Here is a 15818-nt window from a genome sequence, read left to right on the forward strand (position 1 = left end):
ACACCATTTCCTCCCTTTATCACAGATGTTCTCTCAAGGTGAGCTTTTAGGGCACTCCTGAGCTATTTAATGATTCACTTTCTAAAGGAGATGTCCTCAGCAACTCCCAGTTTCCCCACAGCAGGTCTCGAATGCATTGCCTTGTCCACCTTTGTTCTGCTGGCCCCAGCTGTGTTACATTAACCAGCCACTGAGCTGCCAGTGCCCCTGGCCCAAAGAATCACCCTGGGTACCAATTACCTCTCAACTGCTGCACAAGTCAAACCTTGCCAGAATTCATCCTCTCTAAACCTGCCACTGGTCCTTGCAAGCACTCCATCTTCTGCTCCACTACTACACCCGTTCCCTCTTCCATGCACTTGAGTTTCAGCCTAGAGAGCAGAAAAACTGTTGGAAAAAAGGAGCATTATTTTCATCTCAGCATGGAAAGAGGAAAATCCCAAACTCTTGACATCATGGCCCCCTCAAGTGGAAGGTAAACTTGACTCCAGCATGCACCTGCATAAGGTGCCACTGTTTAAACTTAGTCCATATGGAACTGGATGGTTTTAGAAGGACAGAATAAATTATAATTGAAAAAGTTTATGGGAAGTTTTACCAACTGGGCAGGAAAGCAAGCCACAGTGCTGAGTTGTTTCAGACAAATCTACAGTGCTAACAAGATTCCACCTCCAGAAACACTGGGAGTTGATCTGTCTAGAACTCCAGGAATCCAAGATTTTCACTGCATGACAGCTGTCAAAGACAAGCCAAAATCATGTAATCTTTATGCTATCAGTTGGCTGCATGAGCATCTCTACTGCTGACATTCTGGGCTGTAACTCTCCACATAAACACATACAGGCTACTAATCCAGTCTGCTCACTCATACTCAGGTTACTCTGTACAGACAGGCTATGATTAACATGTTGAAACAACAGTGGAAGGAAAGAGGTTGTCTTGTTTTATGTCAAAATTCAAAGACACAGGAGCATGGATTAGACTAAAAAGTTTTATTGAAACTTGTCCAAAATGCAGTCAGGCACACAATTTATCCACTCCTCTAAGGCTTATCGTTCCATATGGCATAGAAAAATGCATCTCAATGAGTTGAACATCCAACAACAAAATTAGTCAAGTTAAGGCACTTGAGATGTGTATTAATTTAGCAAAACTGCATAAAAATAACATTCTACTTGGAGTGATACAATCCTTTCTGAGATTCAATTTCAAACATCCAGATTCTGTAACCCCTTCAGAGAGGAGAGCGACAAAAGTCTGACTTTGAGCCCCTAAAGCCACCAGAGCCTATGGAAGGAAGAGTTACTGAATCTGGCTGCAAGGATTTCCTGTAGTACAACTGCTGACCTGCTCAACAGTTTTTGCTGAGGCACAATGACTTCCACTCAAAAATTCTTAAGGCAAAGTATCTTTGTGAGGTGAGAGAACAAAAGGAGAGAGCAAGCAGCACATGCATTCAATTGTAAATGAGTCCTGGGGTAACAATGTTTATCCTGGGAGAAGACATCTCTGCCCAAAGGATAAAAATGTGGAGAAAACAAGTGGACAATGCAAGAATTTATATAATTACCACACATCTGGTATCTGTTTGTTTGCCAGGGCTCTAGGCAGTAAATTGAAAGTAAATTAGCAACTTTGAATTCATGCAACACATAGATAGTTACATTTGTACTTTTGGTTTGTATTTTTAAGAGTGTGAGTGTTGGCCAGTCTAAGAATTTTTTTCTCCAGCTCTGAGCCAAAGTTTACAACTTAAACATTGCAGTTTCAGCATTTGTCAAAGAAAGATTTAATTAATTAATAACTCCATTCTACATGTCAAAAACTCCCCCTTCATCTGTGAAACAACCTCTTGCATCATATAGCCTTTAAGAACTCTTCTCTAAAATGAGGCACAGCCCTAGGATAAGCACATTCCACACAGGAATCTGGAGCATGCTCCAAGGGTTGCACACAGGCTGAAGGAAAAGATTTCCAGGTACATGAAGCTGTTTCCTCAACCATGAAAAGGCAGGGCAGAGAAGCTGCTGTCACCTGCTATGCACAAACAAGAAATAAGGTGAAAATTCAAGGAAAAAAGAAACATGGTAAACAGATAACTCAAGTGGATTGAAAGTACCATTTCTAGTTAGTCCATGGAAATGTAGTTTTAAGCATTAAGTTCTGAATTTTGCCAGCAGTAGTTGCTTAAGAAGATGTAAAGCTTATGAAAGAGAGATTGCATCTTAACACTCTGTGTCCTTCAGAGCAAATTGCTTGCTGTATTTAAGGCACTACATTGTCTTTGGTTCAGTGTTTAACTGTCTCAGTGTAAGCAGAGGTAGCACAAACCACACACGTTGAGCTCCTCATTCCACCACAGCCAACTTCAGAGCCACCACCTTCCTGATGTCACAGACTCTGGAATCCTTTAGCTCATCAGGAAACTGCAAAGAGCAAAATAAAAAACATTCTTAATTTCGTAAGAAACAAAATTGTGCAACATTCCACTTAGCTTTTATAAATGCAAAGAAAATCAGAATGAGAAACTGGGTCTGATACTGCTACAACAAAAGCAGCTGTGAAGTCACTTAAAAATGAGTTTCTAATAACTCAAAACCAAAGACAACCACATCTTCCCTACAATAAAGTCAGCAGCAGCATCTAAGATCATTGCAGCTTACCAGTTATCAAAAGAGAATAATTTCAGCTCTCTTTTGCTCTTAAGAAAAGTCTTCATAAAATAACAAGTTTTATTACCTAGATACTTTTAAATAAGAACACATTTTTCATAGAGAGGACATAATCTCTATGGGTTTAACTTTATAGACAAATTCAGGTCACTGCAGATGGTGAAATCATGAGAAACTGGTCCTTCAACATATATTTACTGCTTCAAAATCCATAAAAACTAGCAAACACACCTAAGGTATCTGTATCAGACATAGATAGAAGTGGTCAACTAACAATATGAGACTCCTTAAAGAAGCAATCCCAAAATGTAGGCAGCTTTAAAGCATCCTCCCTGTTCTCACAGAAAAGGATTAATAATGAAGATGTATGAATATGGAAGAGAGAAATATAGGGGGTAAAATACGTTTGTTGGCAGTATAAAGTGGCTGAGATATCATTCTGAAAATAGAAGTATTTTATAATATGCAATGGGATGAAAAGGAGAGTTCCACAATCTTTGCTTTGGCTAGATTGAAAAATCACAATATCCATGAAACACTCTTATTTCTGCTGATTTTATCAACCAATATTGCTATTCTGAGAAACCAGTGGAGCATTTTTAGAAATTACTTCGTGCAAATGAGGCAGCAGAGCTCCAGTGGAGCAGCTGTGCCCAAAGCCCAGGAGAGCAGGGGCTGCAGGGCCCAGCCTGACATACCTGTAGGGGTAGCCATGGTATTTGGATCTGAAGACAGACAGCAGCCAGCTGAAGAACAGCACCACCAAGCCAATGCCAGCAATGCACATAACTGCAAGAGATGCACAGGGAAAGGCTGTGATGGGACAGCTGCCCCTGCAAACATCTCAGTGACTCAGGTTTTCAAAGCCTTATGCAGTATTTACAGATTTGGTCAGATGAGGTCTCTACTCGTGTTGTTGAGAAATAGGAAATTAACACCAATTTTACATCAATTTTATACAAATGCTTTGAGAATAAGTCTTTTCTTCTCCCTCTTACAAGTCAAATACTGCAAAGCATTTTTATCTCTCTCCATCCACGAAAAGATTTGAGTCTATCTTGCAGTTTGCTAAGAAACTTCAAAAACTGTCAAAAATCCAAATGATTCTCCTCAGCTGGGGAGTGAACAAAACCCCCCAGTGCCAAAGCATTTCTGTTAAATGTGTATCAAACAGCCTCACAGCAAAGTATCAGTACTTACTTTTTCTCTTCCCCACATCCATGTCAGAAGTAGCAGCCTCATGCAGAAGGACCATTCCTAAAGTAACTCCACCATCTACAAATGCTGTTTAAGGCTAAACCAACAAAGGACAAAGACTCAAAACAAAACTCCTAGTCCCCTAAAAATCAGCTCCCACACATACCTAGGGCATTAAGACTCACTGGAAAAATCAAAGACTTCCCAGTCAAATCAGCAACTATAGGGGGGAAAAAAGAAAAACTGAAAGACCTTCATAATGTCAGCTTTTAAGAGAAGATAAATGCAAAGCTTAAAATATAATCTGGAAAGTGTTCAGGCAAAATTAGAAACGTGCATTTATTATCTCAGCTTGTTATGAAGCAGCATTCCTCCCAGAGAGCTTGGTCCACTCCTACTGCTGTTCTCCACTGGAAAATCCCCAAAGGAATTCAGCTTCTGCATTCACTCAGCCAACAGAACAAATAAAACAGGCAGTATTTAATCTAACAGGCAGTCTTTCAAGAGGCAATATTTCTTTTCTAATTCTTCAAATAATAAAAAAAAAAATTGTAAAATTAAAGAAGCACAGACAACACAAAAGGCTTGGTATTTGCCAAGAATGAATCCTAGCAAAGCAATGTAGTGAATCCAGTGAAACAAATGACACAATTCCCAAAGATCTCATTCCATTTCACTACAAATTTCCAGTCCCAAGTCACCTACTGAAAGGAAAAATACTTATCATTGACTGCATCAGGACCATCAGGGATCTTTCCATTTCAGATACAGCCCACCTTCAGCACAGGAGGAAAGTGCCTTGAACCCACAGAAACTTCACCAAATTTAATAATTTAAAATGTCTCCAGCAATGGGTGGGTTGGGTTCATCGTGTGATGGAGAGCAGTATAACAAATAAACATCAACAAAAAGTTTCTACTTTGAATTTGACAAAGTGGATCAAAAGTACAGTGATAGAAAGAGATCAGAAGTTCTCCTCCAAGTGCCTGTTTTAAGTTTAAAAAAATTAAAAAAAAGAAAAGGTCCTGAATAAAAAAAAAGGTATTCTGATACAGGTGCCAAGACATAGAAGAAAAGCTCCAGCCAGAAATTACTGAAGTTACAAATGATGGATCAAAAACATACATGTGGGAATAGAAAAATAGAACATTGAATTTAAATGTATTCTTATGGCCCCAAAGATGCATTTTTGAACCAATGAGAAAGGTAAAACTCTCAACCTGAAAGTTTCCATTTGTCTTTCTTGACAGCAGGGCAAAATCCTGCATCATAAGTATGAACAAATGGTAAGATGATAAAAAGGTAAGTAAAGAAATAAAAGATCAGTGATAGAGGAATAAATTCAACATCAAAGCAAGAAATAAGTGACATTGAAGAGAGACATACACAGAGGAACAGAGAGTATCCTGAAGAAACTTCTGATTGCACAGGGATCCACAACTTCAGTAATGTGTTCAGCTTGGTACTTAAACAAGAAGGTGAGAAAGCAGTAAATATTTTTCTATTCAACTTAAAGATCAGAGGCACAGGAAAAGCACAGTTGTCAGTGCAAAAAAGGTTTTACAAGCTTCTGCATCAGTGTTAGGTGGCAATTACAGCCATGACAAAGCACCACAGAAAAGACAGCAGCATTTGCTGACCAAAAAACTGGCACCAACCACATGCTTCTCCCAGGAAGGATACTGAACAGCAGAACTATGTGTGTTTCTGCCACAAACTGGGCTTGGCTGCTTCCATGGATGTAACTCTGTAAGAGACAAAGAGTAATTAAATTTAGAAAAGACTGGAGACAACTTAGACGTGATTAACAACAGCTACAGAGCCTGGAACTGGGGTTTGCATTGTTTTCTTCAGAAGAGAGAGAAGCTGGAGCATGAATGATTTCAGCTGCTGATCACTGATTTTTGAGGGAGCTGCAACAGCAACAAAGATCCTTCTATGACCATGCACAACCAGCCTCATTCAGACTGCACAGTAAGTGCAAGTGCAGCTACAACCTTTGTGGTCCAGATTCTCAGTCCAGATGAGCAAAATCCCACAAGAGCAAAATCCCTCCTGCATCATAATGTGATCCAAATCTGATCCAGTACCTGACTGAGATTCTTAGGTTAGGGGCAATCCCTTCAATATGTGTGTGAACCCAACCCACTTGGCTCCAGAACCAAGCATTTGAAATCTTTTTCACCTCTGGGTTAACAGAAAAACTGAAATGTGTGGGGAAAATACCATTTTTTAATCCCTATGGGTTATGATCTTGTATCTAAGTAGGGAAAAAAGCTTGTCCACTTTCTACAGAAGAATACAGAGGGCCTGACCCATCTAACCAGGCACAGAAGGACATTTCACCAAATTAATTCCCTGAGTAAAACCAAGAGAAAAACCAGGATGTGATGTGTAAGCACCTGAGCAGATGCAATGCTCTCAGAACACTGTAACTACTTTACAGTGCATCTCAGTCTATGTTATGAACAGAGAGGTGTATTTCAAATTATGTTAAAAAGATATTTTTCCCAAGAAATAGATTCATAAATCTGAGGTCACTGGATATTAATTTACCTCAGAAACTTGAGGAAAGATGGTTTTATATAGAAGTCATTAGATGAGTGTATGAATTAACAATTGCCAGGCCCAGCAACAGGATTTTTAGCACATAAGAACTTAACCCATAAATACCTTTATTGTGCTGTAAGTAATTTAGAACTACCATATCCTTTCACCATTGGAAATACAACATTTGTGCAATGTTGATTTGCCTTGCTCACTGCAGGAGAAGCTGGTCTCACCCACAAAGAGAGAAGCCAAAAGCAGAATTTGCCCTCTGATTTGTCTCTTAGTATCAGCCTTATTCTGCAGAAATACAACAGAAATGCAGAAAGGAAAGGGAAGGCAACACTCACCACTTGTCCAGTATGGGGATTCTTATGAGCATAGGGGGGGCCTCTGATGTGATTCCACATCTGGCCTGATGTCATTGCTAACACAAAACACTGAAAAGGAAAGAAGAAACACTATTTAATAAGGATTCTCTTATTTTTAATTTAACCTGTTATCTTTTCATTTGTACCAAAATGTACTGGTTTAGAAGACAGGCTAAGAAATGCCTCACTTTATCTTTGTACAAAAATCAAGCATTTAATGAACTGAAAGGACTAAGATCATATAAGGTTACCAATCTACCAAAAAGTAAAACTAACTGTACCTCATTTTCTCCTACCAGCTTTAAGACTCCCGAAACACAGAAGCTTTTAAAAACTGGAACTGCTACAAAGCTCAGTACAACAGGGAGACAAGAGTCATGCTTACTCACCAGAGCAGCAAAGGCCCAGCCAGTTTTGTTATAGAGAAAATCCAGATTGCTGCCCCGCAAATACACCAGGCCTCCGATGACAGCCAGCAGCAGCCCCAGCATCAGGGGCCCAGCATAGTTTGGTGGCCTTATCACACGGATCTGAACAGAGGACAGTGAAATTATTTATTCTCAGTAGGATTATACACTATACCTGCACTTCTGCTAAAAAACCCACAATACATTGAGTGGAAAAAATATTGCACACATCTGTTTTCTGTGTAAATCTGACTCGGGAAGCAAGCAATGCATCTTCCACCAATACTATAACTTTAGTTTTACACAACTTTACTCTGTTCTATAATTCAGAGATTGCTTTTCTTCCTCACAAACAGAGAGTGAGAAGGAAGGAGATGAGTTTTACCATCTTGTTATATATTTGAGAATTAAATTATACAAAATATCAGCACAGAGATTGTAAGGAAGTTGAAAAGATGCAGTCATGTATCTGAACTAGATTTTGTAGATGAGCTCTTTAGAGCAGCTCAGGAGGCACAGAATACAAGTGAAGTTTCCCAGCTGGCCTTGCACAGGGGGTGCAGAGGGAAGGGCTGCTGGCTCTGCACAGGGGAGCTGAGGGAAGCACTGCTGGCCCTGCACAGGGGAGTTGAGGGAAGGGCTGCTGGCCCTGCACAGGGGATGCTGGCCATGCACAGGGGAGCTGAGGGAAGGTGTCTGCACTCACATGCACGTCTGTCCTGTCGGCCACCCAGCGTGCCAGCTGCTCCGCCGCGAAGCCGCGCACCTGCAGCTCGTAGGTGTCCCCTCGCTTGGGCTTCCCCTTGGCAGGGAAGTTAATGAAGGTGGGGGCAGAATTCATGTTCAGCTGCAGGGAGAGAGTTCACTGAGGATATGGACATAGCCCACAAAAGGACTATTTAGTAACACAATTCTAGGCCATTTCTGGCTTGCAATATTGTTACTAAGTCAGAAAAGTTAGCTCTTTGATTTAATGGCCGCAACTTATTAAAAAAAACAGTAGGCAGCACTCAGCTTGCATTTCTGTATTTCATACACTTTTTTAAAAATCTGTTTCTTCTCCAAATACTACTTCTGAAAGTAATCTGCAAAATACCAATATATGACTCTAAAATCTAGGAAGGCTTGATGAATGCATTTTTAATGTAACACTAAGGAAAAAATTAACAAGAGTAATTAAAAGACATCTCTCTTCAACTCCCCAGTTCAAATGCTTCCATTTAATAAAGTAACATTGCCTAATCTGTGTAGCTCTTAAACAGAGATTAGTACCCTTAAAAAAAAGGTGACATCTGAAAGACTGTAATGAACTATTAATATGACCTACAATTGCAAGTGTACATTGAATGTTCTCACAGCTAGAGAAAAAAAATGGTAATAATTGTAATAGAAGAGAAAAATGGCTGGGTACTTGAAAAGAAATTAGTCAACCCATAGCAAAAGCCTAATCTATCATTCTCTAGTAATCTAAAAATTGTAATAGCTGTTCCTAATGACATCAGTGCTTTCTATCTTGCCTTTTCACATACCACAGAAGAATTCCATTAAGAATTGCACCATCAGTTATTACAGGAGACAAACACAGGAAAAAAAAGTCAAAGAAACCAATTCACTCCTTGCACCTATTCCACATCTGTCAGTTCTGTTAATATTCCTACCAACATGCTCAGCTCATCTTTCCTGCACGAGTGACAGCTTTTAACTCTTCATTCCTTTGTTCACTACAACAATAAATTATGTAACACCTTTACCTTCCAAAATCCAAACTAAAAACAATGTTAGAAGAGAAAAAGGCCTTACCATCTGAAACACATCTGAGCCTTCATCAAAATCCACCATAGCAAAAAAAATCTTGTTGGTGAATGCACTGGAATACCTCCAGGAGTTTGCCAGAATCTGATATTCCTCATCAGCTTGCCTAGAAAACAGGTTTGTCCACAGCATGAGTTGTAAAGCAGCTGAGGGAGCTGTGCCCACCCACCCCATTAATTTTCTAGGGTTCAAAAGAAAGTTTAAGTGTTAATGAAATCATTTAAGCCCAGACACTCATCTAACATCAGGTGAAGCTTTTGGCACCTGCTTTTTTAAATAGAAGGATAGGATTTGTTGAGTCCTCTAATACAAGATGAGGTAATTTCTAACAGAAAAGTGAAATGGAGCCCAGCTGCTCACAATTTGCAAGTCCATAGAGCACCAAAGTCTGGCCAGGTGTGCCCCTTCTTCCAGGTCAGAGTGAGAAACAATAATTTCAACAGATTAGGTATAAAAAAATCACCTTTACAGACCTCTGCCAGCTCCAGATTAATACAGAAAAGTTGTAATATAGTTAAGGATCCAGGATATTGGAATTGTAAATAAGTGCCAAGCAACATATTAATTAAGAAAACATTTAAGCTCCACGGTCAGCAACAATTCTACAAAAATTTCTTCAGCCAGCGAATTTGAGCTTTCACTGTGTCTTTCCCCAGAGTAAACACTCTTTCTGCAAAGCAGGGATTATTTTAGGAGGGAGATAAAACTAAAGCTTATGCTGTTTCCTCACAAACACATTACACACATATTCCCACACATTAAATTGCAAAGACAATCCTGTAACTTGCCCATATATATTCCTCCCACGTGTGCCAAAGTTCAACCCTGTTCTTAAATTTAGTTTCCTACAAAGCATCAGATGACTTCAAAGTTATAATTTAGGATTAGAAGAGCTCATACTTGCACACAACACACTGTCTGTGAGGCTGAAGAGCAGTGAACATCACAATCACTGAGTAGTTTCTGGGAGGTGCCTTCACCAGGCGCCGGAATTTGTCTCCATTCATTCGGATCACGGATCTTTTACTGGCCCACTCCATCAGCTGGTTCACTTTTTCTGACAACACCATCTGAAAACCAAGTCAGAGCAACACTGTTGGGTTGTTTTGTCTTTTTTTCCAGTCTCACAGTACAGTCTTAGAAGCTTTTAGATTTGAAGCAAATATCTGCACTGCTTTTCTTAACACCACCCAGGGGATGCGATACTTCAGTAACATTCTGCAAGGCACTCACAGAAGCTTTTGACAGTCATGTCAACATAATTCATTAATTTCAACTTCCTAGTAACACACAGCTTTAAGCACTCAGCATGACCAGGCTGCTGAAGACCTTCAGCTCCTCCTAACAATAGTTAAAGAATTGCTTTCAGCTGTACCAACCACCTCCATCCCCTCCACAGCCTTTTTTTCTACACTAAGCATCAAACTGTTTCAGCTTTCAAAAATTGTGGCAGTGGAATCAACAGCAGAGATGGAACCAACCTCAACATTATATTTTCAGCACCGCTAGAAAAAAAGAACCGTAATTCAGAATATATTTGAAAAACTCAGAGGAGTGCTACACTGAAGTATTCTTTAAAAAGGAGACAATCAAATCTGTAACACTTTAAAAAGAGGCATTAGTTTGAAAAACGCATAATATGTAACATTTATCATAAAGCACTTCTCCAGTCATTAACACCCTTCTTCAGATAAATGCGTTAGAGGAAATCATTTTATTACATCCTGAATTGGAAGGAAGCCAGTATGAGCATCAAAGTCCAACTCCTGAGCCTGCACAGGACAGCCCCAAGAATCTCACCATGACAATAATAATAAATTATTCTTTTCTGACTTACAAGTAACACATGTATATACACTTCTACAGAAGGATTTATCCAAGCCCTGCAGGTCAGATGTGTGGAAGTAAGTTGCACCTTAGTGACTACACCAAAGACACGCATCCTCCCCCGCGCAAATCCCATGCACTAGAAGACACCACTCGTACGGCGCTCCTATCAAGAGCTGAAGAATCTGGAAACGAGGACCCTTCCCCTCAGAGCCGGCCGAACCTCAGGGCGCGGAGCCCGTGCGAGGCCAGGCCACCCCGCGGGCCCCGGCCGGTGCTGCCCTCACCCCGCCCAGCGAGAACCCGCCGCACCGCGGCGCGGGGGCTCCGGGCTCCCCTCACCTCCTTCCGCCGCTGCCCCGCGGCGCCGGGCCCGCCACATCCCGCCAGCAGCAGCAGCGCCAGCGCCAGCAGCGGCCCCGGCAGCCCCGCCATGGCCGCTCCGCTCCACCCGCCCCGCCCCGCCGGCAGTGAGGCCCCGCCCACGAGGCGCCGATTGGCGGAGGCGCCGGCACGAGCTTCCCTGCCGGGGTCTGATTGGCGGAGCTGCGGGAGCGCGGCGAGCTGGAGCCGCGCCATTGGCGGAGCCCCGAGGGGAGGCGGGGCGAGGCCTGAGGGGAGAGCGGGCCCTGAGGGGAAGACCCCAGGACATGGTGGCGGCGATTGCTGCATCACAAATCCCTTACGGTTCGAAGGGATCTCTGGAGATCATCCGAGACAGGGACTCCCGGAGCAGGTGACAGTGTTACCCACTGAGATACCGGATTCGTTACCTGATGTGCAGCAAGCCAGTAATTACACACTCAGAAAGAGATTGATTTATATTAGAGTTGTGCTAGCCTTGGGTGCGCAGTGCTGTTCCACGAATCAAGCACGCCAACTCTCAAAATATTTTACTGTTTTTACGTTTTAAATAGAAATTTGTGTTCACTACATACAAGTAATGTAGTTCTCGTGTTAATTAGTATTCTATTTTCTATTGTTTAGTTCTCTTTGCTTCTCATACTAATTAGAGCACATGCTCTTTCTCTTCTTTTCGGCCGGTGGTCGTGACCTGCCGCTGCTGGAATTACCTTTCACCAGTTGGAAGTGATTTCAGCCTAGTTACTGGGTCGGCTTTGCTAGTTTATTCTTTATTGTGGGAGTTCTGCAAGATGTCCTTGTGGGCCATAAATTCTGCATTCTTTGTGTCTGCTATCAGTGGCACATCCTCCTTCCCAAGCTTTGTTAACCTCCTCCTAAGCTAAAATAATTGAAACATGGTAAGCCCTAAACCTTAACAAGGCAGTTCTACCAAAAAGTATTTTTCCCCATTATCTGGACATCACTTAGAGCTTGATACCTGCTGTTTCATGGACTAAATCTCCTTCCTTGTTGATTAGGCTAGAAAGTATGCAAAGATCAAACATCAAAGAACATCCTTTCTTAAGAAAATTTTACATAATCCACATTTTGAACAACACAAATGCTTGGAGATGGGTTTTGAATATCTCTAAAGACAGGAGTTTCACATCTTGCCTTAGGCAGCTGTTTCAGTGCTCTGCCACCCTCAGTGTAATGAAGTTCTCCCTCTTGCTTCGGATACATGCTTCATGGTACATACACACGCTATAAATTGCTGGGTCAAATATTGTTAAAATTGCTGTTACAAATATTGTTAAAAACCAGTTGGAGAGGGGAATGCCTCAGCAGGTGAGTAGTGCATTAAGGCTCTGATGCAGAATCGCCAGGGAGAGAGAGGAGGATTTACTCACCCTTCAGGTTTTATTTTAAAATTATTTCGGATCTCTATTAGCACTAAAATCCCAGACTTTTTAACTCAGCGCTTTCGGAAAAATGAGACGGGTGAAAAAAAAGTGGTGTCAGAAGTGGGATTCGAACCCACGCCTCCATACGGAGACCAGAACACCCAAACCCGCCGCGGGAAGGCGCGGAACGCCTTGAGTCTGGCGCCTTAGACCACTCGGCCATCCTGACACTGCGTTCGCAGCTCTGACCGGGACAGATTTAGCGCTGTCGTCAGAGCCGTACCCGTTGCTCTCCGTTCCTCGGTCCCTCACGGGGACTGTCTGTACTCGGGAGGTGCGGGAGCGCAGCCAGGGAATCACCAGCTCGGCTCGTCCCGGCCGCGGAGCTCCGCCGCAGCGAGGAGGAGCCCGCCGTTACCCACAGGCCCCCGCCGCGCCGCCACTTCCGCCGCGACCATTTTGTTCTTCACCGGCGTCAAGGGTACGCGCTGGGCTCTCGTCATGTTCCCGCTGGCCAGGACCGCGCAGAGCCTCGTCGGTAAGCACAGGGGCGGCTCTGGGGTGTGGGGGGTTCCTCAGGGCGTCTTCCCCGGTTTGTGCCCTCCCCTGTGCGGTCTGTCCCTCATGCCCCGACTCGCTGTGCCCCCGGAGAGGGTCGTGAGGGCACCTCAGGGGCTGCGGGCGGCTCTGGCGTCCTCCGCCTCACTGTTTTTTTTCTCTCAGCCCTTTTTATCTCCTAGTTGCTTTTTGACATAGGGCTCCTTTCCTTGGTGCTTTCTTTCCCTAGTACCTGAGGGCACATTCTGGCCTGGTAACCTGTGGTGACAAGGGGTAGACAATACCCTTAAAGCCCCCGCAGTGTCTGTTCCTTTGGTCCTGGGTCACGATGTGCTTATCCCGAGGTGCGGGATAAAATAAACCTTACTTAAAATACCTTTACTAGAATAAACGTATATCGGTAGATAATCAGGCTTTTTTATGTTTAAAAAAAACGCCTTGTGCAGCTTTACAGGGCATGCGAGGAATGTAGTATCATCTTCTCTAACCGTGGTTAGGTAAAGATGCAAAATATTGACCTGACACTAAAAGGTCTTATATTGCAATATCTTTATGCACACAACAACCTCTTATCAAATGCTTTGTACACAGCTAATGGGCAATCTGTCTTTTGTAGCTCGATTTTTCACTGCTGCTTTCTCTTTAATAAGTGTACCTTTTATAGTGTACACTTATAATGTACATCATCTCAAGATATCACTCTGGTTTTTTTTCTCTATTATTTATCTCACGCCCACGGGTTATTTCAGTTTTCTTCCCTTCAAAAATCCCGAGGGAATGAGGCAGGTGTTATCCACACCCACTATCTTCACCCTATAATTTGATGGTGAGCTTCATCCTGACATTGCTTGAATACAAATACTGCCAGGATAGATATTGGCATATAGAAATCTAAAAATGCTAAGCACTAAACAGAATATTTTATTAGAGAAACAGTAATACTAAAGAAAGGTAACACAAAGGATTTTATTTTTTACTGGAATTAGACTTAAGGAAAAACTTTCTAGAGAGAAATCGAGAGAGCTGAAAAAAATAAAAGTATTTGTGTATATCCTGTGTTTTGGAATCATTCCAGAGTTCTAAATCCAAATGAATATTTTTCCAGCGTTTTTAGTCTTTTAACACTAACACTTGCCTCTCTGTTGATGAGAGATGAAGATTGTGAATGGTGTGAGCTTTTATTTTATTTTTTTATTTTAATTGTATTTTTTTTCTGTGCGTGTTACCACTCCTCAGCTCGTGGCATCCAGCACACTGCAGTCAGACAAGCTCATCGCAAGCACGAGCCGACCTTCCACGATAAATTTGGAACCATGATTCTCCTTGGTGGAGCCAGCATGTTCTCTGCTGTCTGGGGCTATGTAAGTTGGTTTTGTCACCACTCTCTTGTGGCTCCAGCTGCAAACTTTAAAAGTGTCAATTTTGCCTGTTTGAAATAAATTGGGTGGTCAGAATTTAGGAGCTTCTTATGTAAGCAAATTGTGATGTGATAGAGGTGAAAGTTCTTTTAATTCTCAGCTGGATTTTGAGTTGTTACTCAAATTTCTGCATCAGTCTTGCCTGATTTGAAAATGTATCAGAAATACAAATGTTCTGTATGTTAATTAGGATTTCAAACCTCTACAGGAACAGCTTTCAGCAGCAAAATTTCTAGATAAAAATACCAATATGGTGGTGGGGTTTTGCATTCCAGATTCTTTCTTCTGAGTATTTTGAAACAGAAAACTGAATATTTAAATACTATTCAATATAAATATATTCGACTTGTTTAATCAGAAAGTTCTAATAACAAGAAATCGGAGCTGAAAACAATAAAAATAACCCTATGTCCAAAGGTTTCTTTGATTTCAGAGTTAAATAATCTTGGGTTTTGTCTTTTTACAGGTGCTCACACAGCTTAATGTGGAGTGGGGCTTTTCACCTGTTGGCAGAATCACTCCAAGCGAATGGAGGGAGTAACAGCCTCTGCTTCTAATGAACTGGTCTAAAGTTTCACTGAGAAAATGGTTGTGTAATTGTATTTGTTCCTGATTACCACTTGGACAGTGGCATTCCTGGTCTAATAAACAAACCTAGAAACCTGTCTCTCTCTTTGAGGTTTCCTCTGTGCTCTGCTTCTGTGGAAGTATAACAAATAGTGTCAAAACTCCCAAGTAATTCTACACAGTCCCAGTTGTTGCTGTAGAGATCACTGGTGGATAAAGGACAAGCCCAGAACTTTGTTGAGATTTCATTTAGCCAGATGTGTGTGTGAATCAACCTCACTGCATTCCCACTGTGGAGTGCACATCCTCTTACATCTGAGTTGTAATATTTAAGTTGAGATCCCATTTTTTTCCCCACAAAGGGTCTTTTATGGCTTTAATCCCTCTGCCATGGCTTGAATCCTTCTGCCAGTGAGCTGCTTGTCCTGTGACCCCTGAGAGTTGTGAAGAAATTCAATTCGGTTTTGAGTTGGAGCAGGCAGTATCCCAGGATCAAAGGGACTTTCCTAATGAATTCTTGGGGAACTGCAGAATGATTTGGGGTGGAAAGGAAGCGGATTTTTGGTGGTTCCATCTCTGCCTAAACTTCTGTTTGCAGTAGAAGCAACCAGAGAAATGAGGTGGGAAAAGAACGGTTGTGGGCTCATGCTGTGCTTGGTGATCAGAGAATCCCGGGCTGGTTTGGGTTGGAAGG

The 15818-nt window shown here is 41.9% G+C and overlaps 2 protein-coding genes and 1 non-coding gene across 3 annotated transcripts; 1 reads left to right on the top strand and 2 right to left on the bottom strand.

The window, feature by feature from the left end:
- Positions 1 to 977: 977 nt before the first annotated feature.
- MAGT1 (magnesium transporter 1) lies at positions 978 to 11293 on the bottom strand. The gene is made up of 10 exons (XM_056491249.1): positions 11176 to 11293; positions 9907 to 10076; positions 8995 to 9112; positions 7901 to 8041; positions 7177 to 7317; positions 6767 to 6856; positions 5553 to 5616; positions 3873 to 3947; positions 3371 to 3461; positions 978 to 2426 (listed from the first exon to the last, which is right to left on the bottom strand). The coding sequence occupies exons 1-10, from the start codon at positions 11266 to 11268 to the stop codon at positions 2411 to 2413; spliced, it is 999 nt and encodes a 332-aa protein (XP_056347224.1). The 5' UTR covers positions 11269 to 11293; the 3' UTR covers positions 978 to 2410.
- A 153-nt stretch (positions 11294 to 11446) lies between these two features.
- LOC130253212 (cytochrome c oxidase subunit 7B, mitochondrial) lies at positions 11447 to 15222 on the top strand. The gene is made up of 3 exons (XM_056491591.1): positions 11447 to 13119; positions 14376 to 14500; positions 15024 to 15222. Exons 1-3 carry the CDS (start codon positions 13083 to 13085, stop codon positions 15096 to 15098), a joined length of 237 nt encoding a protein of 78 aa, XP_056347566.1. The 5' UTR covers positions 11447 to 13082; the 3' UTR covers positions 15099 to 15222.
- TRNAL-CAA (transfer RNA leucine (anticodon CAA)) lies at positions 12694 to 12810 on the bottom strand. Its single transcript has 2 exons — positions 12773 to 12810; positions 12694 to 12739 (listed from the first exon to the last, which is right to left on the bottom strand). It is a non-coding gene; the product is annotated as a tRNA-Leu (tRNA).
- Positions 15223 to 15818: the final 596 nt, after the last annotated feature.

The sequence above is a fragment of the Oenanthe melanoleuca genome, chromosome 4A (genome assembly GCF_029582105.1).
Source record: "Oenanthe melanoleuca isolate GR-GAL-2019-014 chromosome 4A, OMel1.0, whole genome shotgun sequence".
NCBI lineage: Eukaryota > Metazoa > Chordata > Aves > Passeriformes > Muscicapidae > Oenanthe > Oenanthe melanoleuca.